The 20,136-nt window shown below is 35.8% G+C and overlaps 1 protein-coding gene across 1 annotated transcript in view; it reads left to right on the top strand.

The window, feature by feature from the left end:
- The window catches only part of FAM184A (family with sequence similarity 184 member A), a 108,135-nt gene extending 88,244 nt beyond the window's left edge, over window positions 1-19,891 (top strand). The window contains exons 11-18 of the mRNA XM_047759581.1: window positions 103-256; window positions 4,370-4,497; window positions 5,816-6,000; window positions 6,708-6,854; window positions 13,174-13,291; window positions 15,159-15,263; window positions 17,756-17,958; window positions 19,541-19,891. Coding sequence (XP_047615537.1) covers window positions 103-256; window positions 4,370-4,497; window positions 5,816-6,000; window positions 6,708-6,854; window positions 13,174-13,291; window positions 15,159-15,263; window positions 17,756-17,958; window positions 19,541-19,622 — 1,122 coding nt within the window. The 3' untranslated portion in view covers window positions 19,623-19,891. The remainder of the gene's footprint in view (window positions 1-102; window positions 257-4,369; window positions 4,498-5,815; window positions 6,001-6,707; window positions 6,855-13,173; window positions 13,292-15,158; window positions 15,264-17,755; window positions 17,959-19,540) is intronic.
- The last annotated feature ends 245 nt before the right edge of the window (window positions 19,892-20,136 follow it).

Below are 20,136 nucleotides of genomic sequence, written 5' to 3' on the forward strand. Positions count from 1 at the left end.
CTTATTTTCCTTAAATAATGACTTTCAGTATTTTTTAATTTTGTTTGCATTTTCCTTCTTATATTCTAGCATAATAACTTGACTATATTTCTCTTGTTTTAGGCTCTTGAAAATCATTTACAACAGAAACATTCTGCAGAGCTTCAGTCATTAAAAGATGCACACAGAGAGTCCATGGAGGGCTTCCGGATAGAAATGGAACAGGAACTTCAGACGCTTCGGTTTGAATTAGAAGATGAAGGAAAGGCTATGCTTGGTATTTTTAAAAGATTATAATCCTATCATATTTATTTTCAAATCCTAATTTAAAAAAATTCAACAAGAAATCACAAAGTTCTGTTCTTAATTTTTGAAACAGCAAAGTGAATATGTGAGTGTTGTGCATATTTTATTTGAAGTTACTGGATGAAGGAGCGAGTAAGGTGAAGTAGAATGGATAGAAAACCAATGGTAAAGTGAGGGCATCTCAGCCTTCTCTGTGCTCTGGCTGTGTAAGCAACACCCAGTGGTGCTTCCATCTGACTAAATGGAGTCAGGACACTGGGGCTTCCCACTCTTCAGTGACTGAAAGGAGTAGATAAGCATGGAACCACATGTCTTGAGATTAGATTGTCATATTGGTGCTTCCCAATTAAGGATTTTGTTTTAAAGAGAAAAGTCATGTTTGGTCTGAATTTCTGTTTGGGTGTTTTTCAGATTTTTATTAAATAGGATTTTTAGGAGTTCCTGTCGTGGCGCAGTGGTTAACAAACCCGACTAGGAACCATGAAGTTGTGTGTTCGATCCCTGGCCTCGCTCAGAGGGTTAAGCATCCGTTGTTGCCATGAGCTGTGGTGTAGGTCGCAGACACAGCTTGGATCTGGCATTGCTGTGGCTGCAGCATAGACCAGTGGCTACAGCTCCAATTAGACCCCTAGCCTGGGAACCTCCATAAGCTGTGCATGCGCAGCATGTGGAGAAACAGACAAAAAAAAAAGTATATATATATATATATATATATATATATATATATATATGATTTTTTTTTATCTTTGAGTTGTTAAAATTACCACCCTTTTTACAGGAGATCAGTTGAGTTTCAGAGACAAACTGAACATGCATTTAAAGGTTTTTGGTTTTAGGTTTTGGTCATTTGGTAACTTTTTATTCCTAGCATCTCATTTTCCTTCTCTTTGGCTTTTTCCCAAATTCTCCTAATGTTTTTAACATCTGTTGTCACACTTCAGTGACACACTCTTTCCAAGTAAGAATTGGGAACAAAGTATTGTCAATATTTGGGGCCTCAAGGGGAAAGCCAGTTGACCCAGTTCATCATCTCTACTCTTGCTGGGAGGTCGAGGCCAAGTTGTTAGAGCCCTACCCTCTTTCTGAAGAGAGGTAAAAGTGGGCCAAGTGTTGGAACTCTTGTCCACTGAAACATGATACCTCTTTGTCAAGAAAAGGACTTTTTGTGATTTCTTAAACTTTTTGAGATAATTGTAGATTCATATGAGGCTATAAGGATCCTCTGTATCCTTTAATGTTTCCCCATTGATAATATTTTCAAAACTAAAGTGCATATCACAGCCATGATATTGACATTGATATTGTCAAGACACAGAAGATGAGGATCCTTGCTGCCTGATTACAGCCACATGTACTTCACTCCCTCCGTGAAAGATGCTCCCTCTGCATCTTTAACTCCTGGCAACCATTAATCCTCTCCATTTCTATAATGTCATTTTTAAAATGTTATAATGGAATTGGACAAACCCTTTTGAGATTGGCTTTCTGCACTCTGTAATTCCATGGAGACTTATCAATTATTGTGTGTATCAGTTTGTCCATTTTATCGCTAAGTAGTATTCCATGGTATTGATCTACCATATTTGTTGTCCTTCACTCACTGAAGGACATCTGGGTGTTTTCAGTTCTGTGCAAGTTTTTGTTGGTTTTTTTTTGGGGGGGGGGGGGGATAGGGGCTATGCCTGCAGCATATGGAAGTTCCTGGCCCAGGGATCGAACCTGCACCACAGCAGTGACCTGAGCTACTGTAGTGATAGCATTGGATCTTTAACCCACTGCACCACAAGACAGTGTCAGTTTTGTACAGATTTAAGTTTTTATTTTGGGTTAAATGCCTAGTAGTTGAACAGCTGGGTCATATAGTAATTGAATTTTAGTTTTTTAGGAAACTGCCAAAATATTTTCCAGAGTGGTTATAACATTTTACATCTCAACAGCAATGTATGAGTGACCCAATTTCTTCACATCCTCACCAGCATTTGATACTGTCACCATTTTGTATTATAGCCGTTCTGATAGGAGTATAGTGATATCTCATTGTGAATTTTACTTTGCATTTCCCTAGTGGTTAATGATGTTGAACATTTTTTCATGTGCTCATTTGCCATTTGTACATCTTCTTTCCAATTGGATTGTTTCTGTTTTTATACATATCCTTGGCTTCAACTATCATCTATTGTGCTTGTAACTCCAAATATGTATTTCCAGACCAAACTGCTTTCCTTGAGAACCAAATATATATATATATATATTTACTGCTATCATACTGTTAGATATTCTTGCTCACACTCTACATTTTAAAATATTACCTCACCATCACCCTTGGGTCCAAAATATGTTTTCATCCTTATACCTCCCACTTGAATTTATGGTATCACTGTCTACCAAGTTGCCAAAGCCACAAATCTGGGAGATGCATTAAACTTTTCTTTCACTTCCACATCCTGTTAGTTCTTCCTCTTAAATATTCTCTATATCTGTTTTTTTCTTTAGTCCTCCTGCCATGTGTAATTCACAGTCATATCACTGCTTAGCTGGATTATTGTTGTGACCTTCTCGCTGATCTCCCTTCCCATGGTTCCTTCTCCAGACTCCACAGTTGGATTTGGGAGACTCACATCTCACCATGTGACTTCTCAACTTTAAATCCTTCAGTGATTCCTCATGTCCTTCCCCATGACCTGTCAAGTTTTTCCACTGAAGCAGCCTTCAACATTAGCAGAAACTGAACTTAAGCACTACATGAAGGTCTCAGGAGGAGCCTAAATTGACTTGCTACAAAGCCCAGCATTTCTTTAAAGTCTCATGTTTTAGCTTTGAAATTTGTAATTTGAATTTTACTCGTATCTGCAGTATTGTTTATCTGATGGATAGGTTCTTTCTGCTTTTGCATACATTATCCTTCTTCCTAATTTATGTTTCTCCACTTGGAGAACCCTAACTCAGTCTTTTAGTGACAATTCCTTTGTGATAGCATTCCCAGTTTCCCTCTCCTGGGAAATTTGGGTTCTTATACCACCCAGGTTTCATTATAACTAATCTTCATCTCTGATATCCCCCTTAATTCTTTGACAGTAATGCCTTTCCTTCTTGCCTGTGCAGTTATAAGAACAAGGTCATATTTTATTCTTCCTTACTATAGTACCTGGCATTCAGTAAGTGTGGATTGTATGAAATAATCTCAAATTTAGGTAAAAATGATGATGGAGAATATTAACCAGCTGGTGTTTAACATCTTTCAAGAATATTGTGGGAGTTCCCATCATGGCACAGTGGAAACGAATCTGACTAGGAACCATGAGGTTGAGGGTTCGATCCCTGGCCTCGCTCAGTGGGTTAAGGATTCAGCATTGCCGTGAGCTGTGGTGTAGGTTGCAGACGTGGCTCGGATCTGGCGTTGCTGTGGCTGTGGCGTAGACCAGCAGCTGTAGCTCTGATTGGACCCCTAGCCTGGGAACCTCCATATGCCTCGGGTGTTGCCTAAAAAGCTAAGAAAAATAAAACATACATACGTAAAATATAAACAGAAAAATAAAAAATAAAAAAAAATATTGTGGAAGAAGTCTTAACTGGATGGGAAGTTGCCTCCTAATATGCCATTCAATCCTAAAATTGATTATTTTAATAGCGAATGGGAAGAGTTTTAAAACTTTATTCTGCATTAGCACTTACTTGCACATTGAAAGCATGTATAGAAATACCTTGATCCATTTGAGCAGCTGAAAATTTTCTTATCCTCATCAAAGTTAGATGACCTCTAAACTTAGGATATTCTACAATAAGTCTAATATTTTAAGAAGCATACAATTCCATGATATTTTAATTGGCATGTATGTGTCTTAATTTTAGAAAATAATACTCTAACTTTTATAATTTTTTTTCTTTTTTCTTTTTTTTCTTTTTTTGGCTGGATCCACAGCATATGGAAGTTCCTGGACCAGAGATGGAATCTAAGCCACAGCTGCAGGAATGCCACATCCTTAACCCACTGAGCCATAGTGTGAGCTCCTAACTTTTATAATTTTTATCTAAAATACCAATATCTTAAAAATACACTGAATCTCTTTTTCCCCCTGGATTCCAGCTTCTTTACGCTCAGAACTAAACCATCAACACGCAGCTGCGATTGACTTGTTACGGCATAATCATCATCAAGAATTGGCAGCTGCTAAAATGGAATTAGAGAGAAGCATAGACATCAGCAGAAGACAGGTAAAGAGCATTCTGTTCTGACTTCTTAAATACATGGGAAAAAAGTATGAATGTTCATAATTTTATGAAAATTATTTTGTAGTAACTAGTACTTTCACTAGTAATTATTTACTATCTATACTAAGTTTTATTTTAAAGGGAAATAAGTAATTCAACTCTGTACCATAATGGTCAGTTTATGATCTTTTAATTGAATATTTTGAATTTTACCTGCATCTTGAGAGTGAACAATGAAGTATAAATAACACAGAGTAAAAACAGAAGACTGTAAAACAGCAATGTCCAGTACAACTTTCCGTGATAACTCTGTTATATGTCTGTGCTATCCATCCACTACAGAAGTCACTAGCCATGTATGTCTGGTGTGACCAAGGGCCTGAATTTTTAATCTATAATTAATTTCAGTTAATTTAAATAGCGCACCTATAGAGGTAGCAGGTCCTCAAGAAGAAAAAAAGTTTTTATTTCCATATCACTAGCACTTCTACTATTCATGCTTTTTAAATTTTGCTTATTAGCCATGTGTACTTCCTTTAATTTGATAGTTTGTGATCTTGAGTGTATGCCTGGATGTACTAGGTATAGTACCATAAAGGCTTTTCTTTATTAGTTTATTACTTGTGACTTACTTGGTTAGTCCTCAAATATGTAAATATTTAGCTCAAATTTTTCTTCATTACTAGAAGTTTTAAGTGAGCTACTTTTTAACCATGAAGGGAAGTTACGTTCTCTTCAGCTAGGCTGACAGTCAAATTGGCAATGTCTAGGCCCACAGAATGTGCAGAAAACAATGACTTCTAGGAAAAATGGAAGGCAGCTCATCTACAAACAGGATAACTGCTAGGCCAGTATGAAGCAGACAGCCTTCTTTCTAAGCCATGGGATGTATGTGTATTGTGATGGCCTCCAATAGATGCGTGCTTTTTAAAGGACAGTGGCACGAGCATTTTACTGTAAGACCATATAATTTATTGAATATGTAAGAGGCCTGTGTTCTAATCTTGGCTCTGCATTGATTATAAATCATCCTTGGACAGATCATCTGCTTGGTTTCTTCATCAGTAAAAGAGGGAGATTTGCTTATATGGTCTCTTGGGTTCCCTGTGGCCCTGAAATTATTGAAGCTGCATCCATATAAGCACTTCTTATACATATGAAAGTAGAAGGGGCCTTTAGCTTTCCTTATTTCAGCAGTTTGTTTGCTTTTGAAGCCATATCAGATTTATTGCATTCAGCATTCCATTATGTCATTTTTCTTTCCCTGAAACACAGAAAGTAAAAATGTAGAAAACTTTTAAGAACTATTTGTATTTTTCAGAGTAAGGAGCACATGTGTAGAATCACAGATCTACAAGACGAAGTAAGGCACAGAGAGCATCACATCTCAGACTTGGATAAGGAGGTACAGCACCTTCATGAAAATATAAGTGCCCTAACCAAAGAATTGGAATTTAAGGGAAAAGAAATTCTCAGAATACGAAGTGAATCCAACCAACAGATGAGGTATGCCATTAATTACCACAGCAGGAATTTGCAGTGTTATCTGAAAGACTGTTACAGTGGTTTTTAGCAATACATGCCTATTTTATGACTAGATTCCGTTCTAGTAAGATACTGAAGGCCACTTTTTATTTGTTGACTATGTTATAATTGAAATGTAAAAGAAATCTTTATATTTTGAATGATGTACATATATTCACTAACTTTGGAAATTGTATATGAATAACTAAAATCTTTTAAAAATGTTATTTAAGGAGTTTCCGTCATGGCGCAGTGGTTAACGAATCCGACTAGGAACTGTGAGGTTGCGGGTTCAATCCCTGGCCTTGCTCAGTGGGTTAAGGATCCGGAGTTGCCGTGAGCTGTGGTGTAGGTTGCAGACGCAGCTCGGATCCCACGTTGCTGTGGCTCTGGTGTAGGCTGGCAGCTACAGCTCCGATTCGACCCCTAGCCTGGGAAACTCCATATGCCACGGGAGTGGCCCAAGAAATAGCAAAAAGACAAAAATAAAATGTTATTTTAAAAAAGCATTAAAGGAGACAACTATAACAAGTTAGAATATTAGAGCAAAGTAAGTACCTTACTTTAGGCTGTTTCCATAAATTTTCTGTATATTATACCTAAAACCATTTCCAATCTGGTAGACTATAGAAAGTTTTGAACGCTTGACTTCAGAATAACATTTTCTTAACTAAAAATAAATTAAACAGGTTGCATGAACAAGATTTAAACAAGAGACTTGAAAAAGAGCTGGATGTCATGACAGCAGACCACCTCAGAGAGAAAAATATCATGCGGGCAGATTTTAATAAGACTAACGAGCTACTCAAGGAAATAAATGCAGCTTTACAAGTGTCGTAAGTCATGTTATATTAAAGAAAATTCATATGTGGAGAATAAACTGAGGAGCATTGTGTCTAATCTCAGATTAGCTAGTCTTGAGTTAAATGATACCTAGAAAATTTAGTTGCTATAATTATAGATGGTTATTGCTATATGATATATTCTTTAATTAGAAGAAGGCAGTTGAATGATTGTTATATCAGCTGCTACTGCTCTGATTCTGCTAAGACAGTATTTGTCCAAAGACTGTCTTTCAGGATCATGCATTATCATGCCATGGTGAAACCTCAAAAGAGAGCCATTATAGTTATCCTGTGGCATGGGGGGTTAAGGATCCCACGTTGTTACTGCAGTGGCTTGGGTTGCTGCTGTGGCATGGGTTTTATCCCTGACCTGGGAACTTCCACATGCCACAAGCATGGCCAAAAAAAAAGATAGCCATTATATAATGTCAAGTAAAAAGAGCATAGTGTGACCAGTGGGAATACTGTGATTGTATACGTACAATAATAATAACATATTTTATAAAAAAATATCAAGAGATCTTAAATACAAATTTTAGTGGTAGTGATTCCCTCTGAGGACTGAATTAAGAGGTACTGGAGATGGGGAATAGCAAAAACTTCCTTTTTATTTTATATACTCAGACATTGTTTGAATTCCTACAACAAGCATTTGATTTTTTATTTTAAAAATCAACAAAGGTAAAACATCACAAATGAAACTTACTGTTTATACATAGTAGCCCCAGTATTGTTAAAACCCAAAATTCTGATTATTGCTTAATGTTTTTAAAAAGTATTTACTAGCCCCACTCTTTCCTACATACTTACTTATCAACTTCCATAGCCAATGCAGCTAGCATTCCCTCCATCTCTGTGGCCTTAAACTAAGGTCCAACTTGTTATTTCAGAAATAATCTACTCTTAAGATCCTACAAATGGTTTATCCACTCTTGGACTCTCTTCTTCCAGTCAGTTAAAAAGGCTTCATAAAAAATATAAATCTTTCCACATACTTCAGTAAAGTCAAAACAATGACTGATCCCATTACCCTCAGTCTTAAAGTTGACCTTAGACTCTAGCTCCAGTGTGCCTCATCCTGCCTCACCCCACAGCCACCCATATTCCCTGTCTGCTACCTTTGTGTCAGCCACATTGACCCCCTCGGTTTCCTTGCGTCCCCTGCCCTGTCCTCTACAGTCTAGAATAGCCACCTATGTCTCTTGCCTTCTTCCAGTCTAAAACTCATCTCACATTCCATCCATTTAACCACTAAGCCTCATAGTAAATGTTGTTGCATATGTAACACATAGGCCCACATTCACTCAGGCTGAAACAGAAAACAGACCCCCTGTCCCTGGCATTTACTTCAGTGGCCTCAGAGGTGAGGTGCTCTTTCTAATGGTCACATACAGAATTTTCACATCCGTAGGCACTCAATGACTTTTTCACAAATAAAATTTTTGAGGACAGCCTCTGACATTTACCACTTCATAAAGTTACCCTTGAAACGGTCTGGAGACTCATGACTATTTCCCCAGTCAGTGATTTTTGGTGTTTGCTATTATTGGAGGTAATTTTTAAATCCTTTTGAGCCACAGTAAGAGCTCAGATACCTGCCATGTATAAGAGCTAATAACCTCAGGCCTTTTGCAGGAATGAGCTCCAGTAAACCCCAGAGCCTGGACTTTCCCCTCTCCTGGCCTCAGTGTTATCTGTCAGGCAGAGGCTGAAATCCTGACACCCCACCCTGCTTCATAATCTGAGAAAACATGCTCACAGAAAGAATAACACCTCTGTCTGTCCATGTGTCCTGTCTCTTTAGGAATGTTAATTTACAAAGAGTAAGATTATATCCTTATTTTTATTCTGTTTTTTGTAGTTTTACACATTGTACATTTTCAATAGATAGTAAATAATTTTTATATCCATTTTTAATAAATCAAAGAATATTACTTATAAGTCAAAAAATTTATATGCTTTTCTAGATCTACCATTTGTTTTCTATTTCAACTAGGTCTATGCTAACCAATCATTTTTCTTTCTTCACCTGCTGTCATCTTGTAATTAGCCTCGAGCTTTAGGTATCTACTTGTTTAGTTAAAAATAAACACATATACAAATCTATTTAGACCAGAAATGTCCAATATATTTTTCTGTAATAACAAAAATGTCTTATATATGCTCTGTCCAGTCCAGTAACTACTAGCCACAAAGGCTTTTAAGCAGTTAAACAGTGGCTCAGGCAACCAAGGAACTGAATTTTTCACTTCATTTAATTTTAAGTAATTTAAATGTAAATACTCACATATGGGCTAGTGGCTTCCATACTGGAAAGCACAGTTTTAGACAATTGGATATTTCTGGCCCTCATCCTCAAACACAGCCAGCTGGAATCTGCTGAATTGTTTGGATTTAGACAGCCTTCGAGAGCAGGGAAGGTCCATTCCAATTTAAGGAACTGGGGAGAACAACTTTTGAACTGTTCTCAGCCCATTTCAAAGGACTACGGGTAGCCTATTAAAGTTCCTAATCAACTGCATGCTGACTTTAAAGCTTCAAAATCAGAAAAGTACTGTGGATTTTTGGAAGTGGATGTAGTGGAGGGACTGTAGAAACGGGTTAGCCTGTCAGACAGAAACCTGGAGCCAAGGAGCCTCTGGAGCATCTGGAAACTGCTTGCTTCTGTTCCTCCTGCCCCAGACCCTGCTGGACTCCAGGGAAATGAAATGGAGACAAGAAACTTAAAGGAGGAACTATACCCTCTAGCCATTGTAGAAATGGTAATAAGAGTTCCATATCTCTTATGATTACTAGAATCCTCTTCTGATGCTAGGTGTTAGAGTCTACTTAGATTTTCGGATACTCTATAAAAATTGTTTTATTTTCTTGAGTGGTATAGTACCTTAGTAAAAACACTATCCAAAAAATGGCATAGTTTTTGCTTCAGAAACAAATGAGAGAATGGTCTATATTAAAGAACTTTGTTTAAGCTCAATATAAATATATACAGAACTTGGAGTCATGGCAGATCTTTATCATACAAAAAAGGTGGTTTGGTTCAGAGAAAGAAATCTGATTGTTTAGGTTTCACTATAGTGTGCTGAAACCAAGAGATAATTTCTTCGTGGGGGAAACATTGAGTTTTTGCACTTGGACTTTAAGTAGGTCAGTAATCCCTAATTAAAAAGAAGCTCTCCACCACACCAGAATTACTTGCTCTTTAAGAGTTGAGTGTTTTTAATCTGTAATGCCCTCATGGTTTTATGTTGTTGTGGTTTGATTTTTAAATTGCCATACAGGTTATTTTCATAAGCTTTTTGAGGTGAGGATGTAGTTGTCCTACTGCCACTAGTGCCTAATAATTTATCTGAAAAGAGAAATTTGGCGTTAAACTGCCTGAATTACTGTATGTCCTTTCCTTGTGTCTGCAGGAAAAAGGACAATATTAGAATCCTTTCATCTTCTACAATTAATATTTTAAAATATGTATGTGCCCAATAATACTGTTTTTGGCTCTTAAATCTCAAACTTAAGTGATTTTTTTTATCAATTATTTGTTTTAAAAGCATGGAAGAACTGCCAACTTGGAAACTTTTCATACAGCTTTTAGGCATTCATATTTTTGATTTGTGTTGTTCGTAAGCCATAGACATTGACCTATATATTCTCGGAGCCAAAAAATAAAAGCAGGGCCTGAGTACCTGGGGAGAATCCAACAGTGACCCTAATTAGTAATTTTATATCTTCTACTTCTGTCTGTTCTCTCTTTGTATTACTTCTATTGGGAATCTGTATCTTGAGTTAAAGGCTGTATGTGTACTTGCGTGGGTCCCTCAAGGCAGTGCTTCCTGGGCATTAATCCTTCCTATACAGCCTTTGGGAATTTGGTCTTTTCTGACTTAACCATGATATTATTTTCTCAATATTTTTAATAGACTCATTTTAACTTTTCCTATTAAATTTTTATCTCTGCAGTAGAACCATCATCACCACTGTTCTAAATAAAAGCTAAGCTATAATTACATAAATGTAGCTTCTGTGAAAATACCAGTGTTATTAGATCCTGGCTAGCACTGATGCTCAAGGTCTGCCTGAATGTTTGGAAACAGTGTGATCGGAATGTATGTTATGAGGGCCAGTCAAGGTACACAGAACCAAACAGACTTTCTTCCTCATGATCTGAAAGATTAAAGGAGAACAAACTAAAAATCATCCCCTGTATCATCACTAGTCATTCACACCTAGTCTTTGGGAAGCAGCTGCTTAGAGAGCTGCGTGGGGCAACTGAAGAAAAGGAACTGTTGGAGTTCCTGTCATGGCGTAGTGGTTAACGAATCGGACTAGGAACCATGAGGTTTCGGGTTCGATCCCTGGCCTTGCTCAGCGGGTTAAGGATCCGGCATTGCCATGAGCTGCAATGTAGGTCGCAGGTTCAGCTTGGATCCTGTGTTGCTCTGGCGTAGGCTGGCGGCTACAGCTCGGATTGGACCCCTAGCCTGGGAACCTCCAGATGTGGTGGGAGCGGCCCTAGAAAAGACCAAAAAAAAAAAAAAAAACTGTTGACTGGTGTTGGTTTGAATGGATATTGGAAGAGCACTAAGTGTTCTTCCCATCAGGATTTCAAAAGACTAATAATTCTGCAAATGTGTTTATAAGTTAAATCTATATCATATTACCTGTTCTCTCCTTTAATGCTTTCCTATTTGTGTTTATATGGATTATGTTTCTTCAATTTAATCAATTATTTTTTCCCCTTTAATACCCAGGTATCTTTTAAGAGAGTTTTTGGTGCTGTAAAGATATTTTGTGGAGATTAACTGATAATTTTATAGGTAAAGAATGTTAAACAAAAATGGACACTGGAACTTAGTTCAGGGATTGTAACTGACTGTTTTGGACTCAGTTTAACTTCTCATTATTTAAAATAATTAGATGTAATTATTTTAAATAAGGCTTTTTTAAATTGTGTTTTTTAGCTACATTTACTACCAAGTAATCTTATTCAAAAATCTCTTACCTCGCTTTTACTGATAAAGAAAGTACTCCAGTGACACCTTGTGGCTACTCCAGTATTAAACTGTTTCTCAAGCTTCTCAAAACCGCTGGCCATAAAATATATATAAACCTTTGTCCATGTGATACCACATCATGATAAAATGCAAGTCACTTTATGTGAGCGCAGTGAATTGTCACAGGAGAACAAAAGTGAAGATAAGGAACCTAGCCTCACACTGATCCCTAAATCCACACTTCCTTGCTCTCGAGCCTCCGATCCTCCCAGGTTAGAACAGTAGTCCTGTGGGTGGTAGGGAGCCAAGAATGTTATCTCTCAGTCTTTGGCTTGAGCTGAGTTAGTGAGTTTACTAAAAGTACTAAAATGCACAGGTCTGGTGTCCCTCTGGAATGGAGTGGATCACTGATTCCTAGAAGATAGATCATTTAGAAGTTACTCAATATTTGTAGATTACTCAATTATTTGTAGCGTTAATCAGTTTTTCTGTGAATCTTCATTAACTGTAATTTTTATTGAGCTTAATTTTGTTTGTATTTTGAAAAGTTTTTTTAAATTGTTCTAATTATTTTAATTTTCTAGAATTGAAAGGTAGCAGTTTCCATTTGCATCCTCTTTAGTCTGCCCTGTCCTATACTCTTAGATTCTGCAGGGTCCGTAGCACCTCTGCTCATAAAAAATGGCTTCTAGAGTCTTCAGCGGCGTTTAGTCCTACCACCTTCTCATTTCATTCAGGGCAGAACAGGCCTAGAAGGAAATATAATTCTTCTCTTTATCTGATGAACTTTTTTCATTTTATATATATTAGCTGATAATATAATTTGTAAACTGCATTTCCTATATGCCAGGAAAAAATGATGTCCTATGTGTGTGTCCTTTGTTCCCCTTTCCTCTGTATCTTCTGTCCTTTTTATATATGTTACCAAGCCTTATGTTATCACATAATATTGTATAGGTGGTAAGTTCTAATAAATAGTAAGTCTACATTCCCAGCATCAAATCTGAATTGCTAGGTCAGTATTATTCAGCATATTATTTCTTCTACAGAGCATACCTCACCTCATTCACATATATGCTTAAATGATTTAAAATGAGTGAATTTTTCCAAATGTAACCTGCAAAGCCTTTAATAACATCATCTACCCATGGAAAGCCTTTAATAACACTACCTCTTGAGGCAATCATGTCATTATGCTTACAAGTTTTAATGAAAAACTTTAAAATTTTTGTGTGGTCAACTGAACTAATTTGGAAAATGTAGGCATTACAAGAGAGTATGTCCAGGTCATATCAATGAACTAAATGTTTTGTTTTTAGACTAGAAGAAATGGAAGAAAAGTATCTAATGAGAGAATCAAAACCAGAAGATATACAGATGATTGCAGAATTAAAAGCCATGCTTACAGAAAGAGACCAGGTCATAAAGAAACTAATTGTAAGTTGTGTTGGTTTTGAGGGAGAGGGTTGTAATATAACTATGTTATTGATAGACTGTTCCTTGGGAAAATATGAAAAAACATTTTAAAATAATGCTAAACAAATGTGAAAGTAAAAAATATATGTATTGTGATTGAACACTTATTAAAATGTTTATATATGAGGATAAGAAATACAAAGTAACTTTATAATTTAATTGGTATTAGTGTATGTGGATTGTGTCTTTTTTTTTTAGTAATTTTTAAAAAGAAAGTCTTTTTAATACATACAGAATGCCTAATAAGTCATTGCCAGTACAGAGTTAATATACCATTGAAATGTGTGTGTATTGTACATGTAGAATTGGATAGCAAAGAACAGTCAACACATTCACACACTAGCCTGCATTGTACACTTCTGTTAGTCATGCTAACTTCCTAACGTGTGTTTCACTAAAACCTGATCCAAAGACATACTTCATGGAAAAAGGGTTCTGTTTTTTTTAGGGTTCCAGCCTAAGATCTACAGGCTCTCTCTTGAGAGTCTCAGTCCACACTGAAGTGTTCGGGGCTCTGAGAAGTCCATCCGGGAAGAAAATACAGAATTAACAATAAATGCACCATCTTCATTAAAAGTCATTATTCCTCAAGAATAAAAAATACACAAGTGTTTTAAAATTCATAAAACATTTCAGGGTCTTCTAAAAATGATATGACCTGATCAATTAAAATACTGCTTTTTATTACCGCTAACAAGGAAAAATCATAGTAAAACTAGATATAGAATGCTAATCTACATCTAGTTTGCTCATTGATCTCTTCATAAAAACTTTGGACATTGGCATGTAAAAAGAGCCTAAGAGGAATTATTTCTGAAGTCCTTTTACCTAAGCCTTTCTTTGAGCATTTAGGAAAGTCATCCTGTTTTCTGGGACTAGAAGTTCCTGCCAAAAACAAAGGTAGTTGATGGAGGTTCATACCTGGAACCCAGTTGCAGGTGTTGGAAGGACAGAGTTATGTACTGCTTCATCTCATTGACCACCCAGTTTTCCCAGCTTTGTGAACATGAGCACAGGCCTCAGAGCTTGCTCTGATGGCAGTAGATTCATGGAAAATTACCTTATATTCCACATGTGAAATTAGCAAATATATTAATGTGTTTCGACTATGGTAGAAATAGCTATTGATTTCCCAGTTCTAGACAGGGGGTTGGTTGACATTCTTTTCACTACACCCTGATCCTGTGGACTGAGATTAATGATGCAAATGATAGTCAGTGGTAACTGGGAGGGGGTGGAAGAATAAGGGGGTTTACTTATGTGTTTACGTCCTACAGTCTAGTTGTTCAATTAGCACATGTTGGTGAAGCCAAAGGAAAGGGCCTATCTCTGTATGGGCCGTTCACTTTTTCCCTGTTCTCTGGTTACCACTGCTGTAATACATCAATGTCTCAGAGAGGAGATTAGGCAAGATCAAATACTTTTCCAGTACTCAAGAATAATCATACATCATAGTGTCACCTTCACATATAGATGCAACTCAGCCATGCACACAGCTCCATGAATGCAAGTTAAGCCTGCTCAAACTACACCGTCAACCCTCTGAAAAAGAGATAGTCCTAATAAAACATTTAGATCCAGTCTTGGAGGGAGAAGCTATGAAAAGGGAGAGAAGAATCCTGGAACATAGGGTCTGAAAGGTGTTGCAAATTTACCCATCCGCAGACTTTTAACACCCTAGCAATTGGATCTACAAATCTTTGAATAAGGTACATAAATTTTCACTCGAGTTTCATATTAAATTTTGAATGAAATGGCATTTATACAATTAAGTTTTTAAATATCCAGGAGAAAATATTTAAGAAATGTTTGTAATTCTTTTAAATAGGAGGATAATAAATTTTATCAGCTGGAATTGATCAATCGAGAAACTAACTTCAACAAAGTGTTTAACTCAAGTCCTACTGTTGGTGTTATTAATCCACTGACTAAGGTATGTGCTGTAAACATTGTAAAATAGGAATGTGGTTTAAAACTTGGTTAAAACTTTTATAAAATATTTAGAGCAGCATAGGATATAAAGCTTAAAAATGTTTTCCTAAATAATTTAGCACTAAAATCTATGAATTGAATTCTTTATGTACTCATTTTTAGAATAAGATGCTAATAATACTCATTTGTTGAAAATTCATATTCCTTAAAACAATATTTTATGAATATTATAAAACCATGATTATTTCATTTTTGTTTTTCATATCTCTTAAACAAAAAACTTAACTTCTGAATCTCAAGATAATTTCTCGTCATTTCCTTAGTGTTCACTATCCCCTATGGGGTCCTAAAATCTGCTCCAAGCCCTGTATATCTAACAGCTCTCCCTGAGTTAAGGCCTGTCATTTTAATGGGTCTTGGGCTGGACATGTATTTTATTGCCTACTAAACTTCAGAGAAACAAAGGCCTTACTTCTCTGTCTTACCTAACCTTCCTTAATGATTAAGAGTGAACATGACCTATTCTTACACTTTGTTGCTGTCTTAGGACAGATGGAGGAATCTTGTAGACAAATGAAATGGACATGGCTCAGTCTTATACAGCTTTGTATCCCAGCTTCCTGTGGCTCCCACCGTAGTGCTATGGGTATAGTGGGCATTCAACAAATATTTGTTCATTTGCAAAATTCTGTTTTCTGTAAGCTTTTACAGATTATTCTAGGGAACAAGGTAATAAAAGTTTACATATATTGCTTAATAGGGATTATATATCTATCTTTTAGCAGAAATCAGTAGTAGAAGTAAAAGTGCTAAGTGAAAGTGGTTTTTTTATTCAAATTTAATTAAATTGAACATCACATCTAATTTCTCTTAGGCCCTTAGCCATAAAAATGTCTGCTTTTAACATTCACAAAACTTCTCTGTTATAAAGATGGAATCTATACTTCCTTCACAAGTTAAAGTGCTCCAAACATTAAACTTAATTTTTTTTTAAATAGAATGACTTAAATGATTTGTAAAATGTAATGACTAAAGTAGGGAAGCCTATAGCTGTCTCTCCAGAGCCTGAAATAGTGCCTGACACATAGAAGCCTCCCAAATAATTGGTGAATGAATGAGTATAGTTAATTACATTTTTTCAGTTCATTATTTAGGGTGAAATAAGCTTTTAATTAAAAACTAGATTATAAGACTTGCTGAAACAAGGTTAGAAATCTTTTCTTTTTACTTATTTTATTGGAATTACATTTTTAGCCACAAAACTATTACTGTAAACTTTACCAGTGATCATTTTGATTTCTTAAATAGAAAGCAGAAGTAGGTTTAATTATGCCCTCTCATGACTACAATAAGAAGATGCAAAAGATAAACTTTGTAAATTTTGACTCCTAATAGTGATCCAGTTTTCACAAATAGTTTTGAAAAAGGTATTATTGTTCCTTTTTGTAATTATGCAAAATAGGCTTTTTTTTCAGAGACTTTGTGATGCAGGGAAAACATCATATAGAGAACAATGTCTAGATAGATCATTATAAATAGAGGAAAAGCACCATCTTTTCTATTTAGAATTGTTTTCAAACTCTGGAATCGTTTTGCAAAAAAAATTATTTCATAAAATTAGCATGCACTTCATTAGTACAAGGAATATTCAAATTATCATACATATTCATTTTTGTTCCACGTAGCAAGATGATGCTTGTTGGTTCCACAGATGTGAGTAAAATAGAGACTAAAGTTAATGATTTGAAAGCAGACAGATTTTAATACTCTGCATTTGTATTGCTCTTTTCATCTATTAATGCTAAATATCAAAAGATGAAAATGTTGATTGCTTTTGTTTTATAACTTTAAAATTTTTAAGATTGTGAGCCAATAGTGAACTAATTGGTAAATGAGACTTAAGTATGCAGATTTAATTTTCCTTTTTCAGAGAGATGGTGCAATGAATTTAAAGCAAATTATTTCTTTAGGTCAGCTCTAAGTCTTAGGTAGGAATGTGAGCTTTGTTTCAAACTACTTTGCCAAGCATTGTCTCATTCCTTTTATTTTCCAGGCAAGGACTGCCTCCCTTTGACAGATGGCTAAAGTTCACGGAACTCTCTTTTAAAATTGTTAACTTTTCACCTTCTCCTAATTTTAGCCTAAACCCATTTACCCTCATGATATCCGCAAGATCTCCTCTTTCCCTTCCAGTATCTCTACCCTTGACCTTCTTTCCATCCCCTTCTCCCCTCCCTGTGAACAATCCCTTAACATTTCTCCCTCATTCTTTCTGTCCTAGCAGCATGTCTGTCTTTGAGGATTCCATGTAGCTAAAGAGCACCTCCAAAGATCCCCAGACCACACTTTGGGTAACACTGCTTCATTTTAACATCCCAATTTAACATCAAGCTTTCAAAATTTTCCCATGCCAAATTTATATCTTCTACAGTTCCTGTTTTCTCATTCGTCCTTATGCAGGGACCATCCTCACATGTATTATTTTTAATGCAGCAAAAGAAGAAGAATGATAAATCACCAACAAACAGGTTTGTGAGTGTTCCCAATCTAAGTGCTCTGGAATCTGGTGGAGTGGGCAATGGACATCCTAACCGCCTGGATCCCATTCCTAATTCTCCAGTCCACGATATTGAGTTCAACAGCAGCAAACCACTTCCACAGCCAGTGCCACCCAAAGAGCCCAAGACATTTTTGAGGTGAGCCCCGTCTCACCAGTGATTTCTTTTCTTTTTTAACTTGAGAAATTTACCTTCTTCTATTGCAGACATCTACTCCTTTAATAACAGCCTAGGAAAAGAAATTTTACTGTGAAATATTTGCAAAATATATTTATTACCTCTCTAGAGAACTTTTTGACTGTTAAAAAAGATTTTTTCTATTTTCTTGTCAGTCAATTTTCTAAATGCTTCAGAGGTGCTAATGTAATTCATATTCTTAAAATTTTAACATTTATAAACTTGCTTCATTTTTAGAATTATCAATTTTTCATTAATCATCCATCCTTATTGCAGAACTTCAGAATTTTTGTATTTATTAAGTTGTTTTTCTTTCTTATTCTTATATGCTTATTTTTCCCTTTTTTATAAATATATGTGCTTATTGCCAAAATAAAAAATACTTAAGGTCTGGGGACTTAATGATAAAAGTAAGTAGGAAATTTAGAAGAAAAAATAATTTTCTATAATTAACATTCCAATTTTAAGTTATCTCAGAGTTCTTGACTAAATGTATTAACAAGTAAGATTTGAATAAAATCCAGTTGTTTATCCATTAAATAAAGTCAGGAAGTACTGTCATCTTATGCTTACTTTACTATAACTGATTTTGTGCCGTTTAAGAATTTTTTGACTATTCTTACTAAATCTCAGTGTCACTAATAATAATCTTACAAGCAGACGGTTATTTTTCTAGGCTAAGTGATTAATGACCAGTTAATGACATTATTTTTAATAGAAAAAAAATAGCAAGAATGAAAAGTAGTCAAATACACCTTTGAATGTGTCTCCTGCTAAATATTCTGTGTTGCTTATTTCCCCCTGTGCATGGGTATGTTCAGGTATCAGTAAGATGCATGTGCATGGGCTCAAGGAACATGACCAGTGGATTTTCCATTACACATTGTTGCGTGCCTTGTAATTTCCCCCAAAGACGGTAGGGATTCTTTTATTTTCTTAACTAGCCCAAAGACTCTTTAGTTAGAATTAAGATAAATATAAATTATATAACTATTAAATGGAGGGGAAATTGGCTTTTTAATACACTCCTTTCCCCTAGAGTATTTGCTTACGGAATTATGAAGTTTAATATAAATATACATATGGAAAAAAACTATACTGTAGTTACCTAACTTAGTTATATTTAAGGACACATTCTGTAAGAAATGCTTGTGTCGGAGTCTAAAATTTTAACTAAAAAAAGAAAAGGTGCTGAACGAGAAGAATGTTATCTTGTTCTCTCTTATTTCCCACAGTTCCTCCTGAACTTTTTTATCCAAAGAAGGTCACGTTATTTTCCTCAACTGTTTGATTTTTTGTTTGTTTGTTTTTTGGTAATGGTTGTAATGTGGCTCCTCCTTAACGGACTTCATCCCAGCTGCTGCTGCACTCTCATGGAGTGGAGAACACAGTCTAGCATAGAGGAAGTAGCATATCTTTAAAACGCATCTTCCTATGTAGGGTACCAGTCGTGGTCACCTGCCCTGATGATTTATGTGCTTTTCCCTTCATTTGGCAAAACAGCTTATTGCTGGGTTACATGTCTCTCTTTTTATGAATTCAGTCCTCCTCAGAGTGAAGCTTCCCCGGCGGCTTCTCCAGATCCCCAGCGCCAGGAGTGGTTTGCCCGGTACTTCACATTCTGAAAGAATTGTGTTGGCACAGCTCTGTGTGGACTGTTACTGAGAGCATGACCTTATACAGATCATTATGTGAACGGGCTTTCCTGTGTCACACACTGTGAGTGAGAAAGTATTTGTCTCTCCAAGTGAAAGTACACTGTATTTCCTGTGGTATTTATTGGAATCACTCAGTAAGGTACTATATTATGTGTGTAATTATAACAGTTATTTTTATTTGAGATGGAAGTCTTTAACCTTTGTAATTACTGCATAATAAATTTTGTTAGAACAAACAATGTTTTTCTTTTTTTCTAGCAAGTTTTAATTTTTGAACACTTTAAAATTACAGGTAAGACTTGCCAGAAAAAGTTTTACTACATACAGTCATAAAATATCAAATTATTTTACTTCAATAATAACAAAATCAAGATAGGGAAATAATGTTATAACCTATTCATTTGCTTCATTACTGTATATAACTATGAACTGCGTTCTCTAATTTTACAAGGCTAGAATGAAAACACTTGTGGAAATTATG

The sequence above is a fragment of the Phacochoerus africanus genome, chromosome 2 (assembly GCF_016906955.1).
Source record: "Phacochoerus africanus isolate WHEZ1 chromosome 2, ROS_Pafr_v1, whole genome shotgun sequence".
Taxonomy (NCBI): Eukaryota; Metazoa; Chordata; class Mammalia; order Artiodactyla; family Suidae; genus Phacochoerus; species Phacochoerus africanus.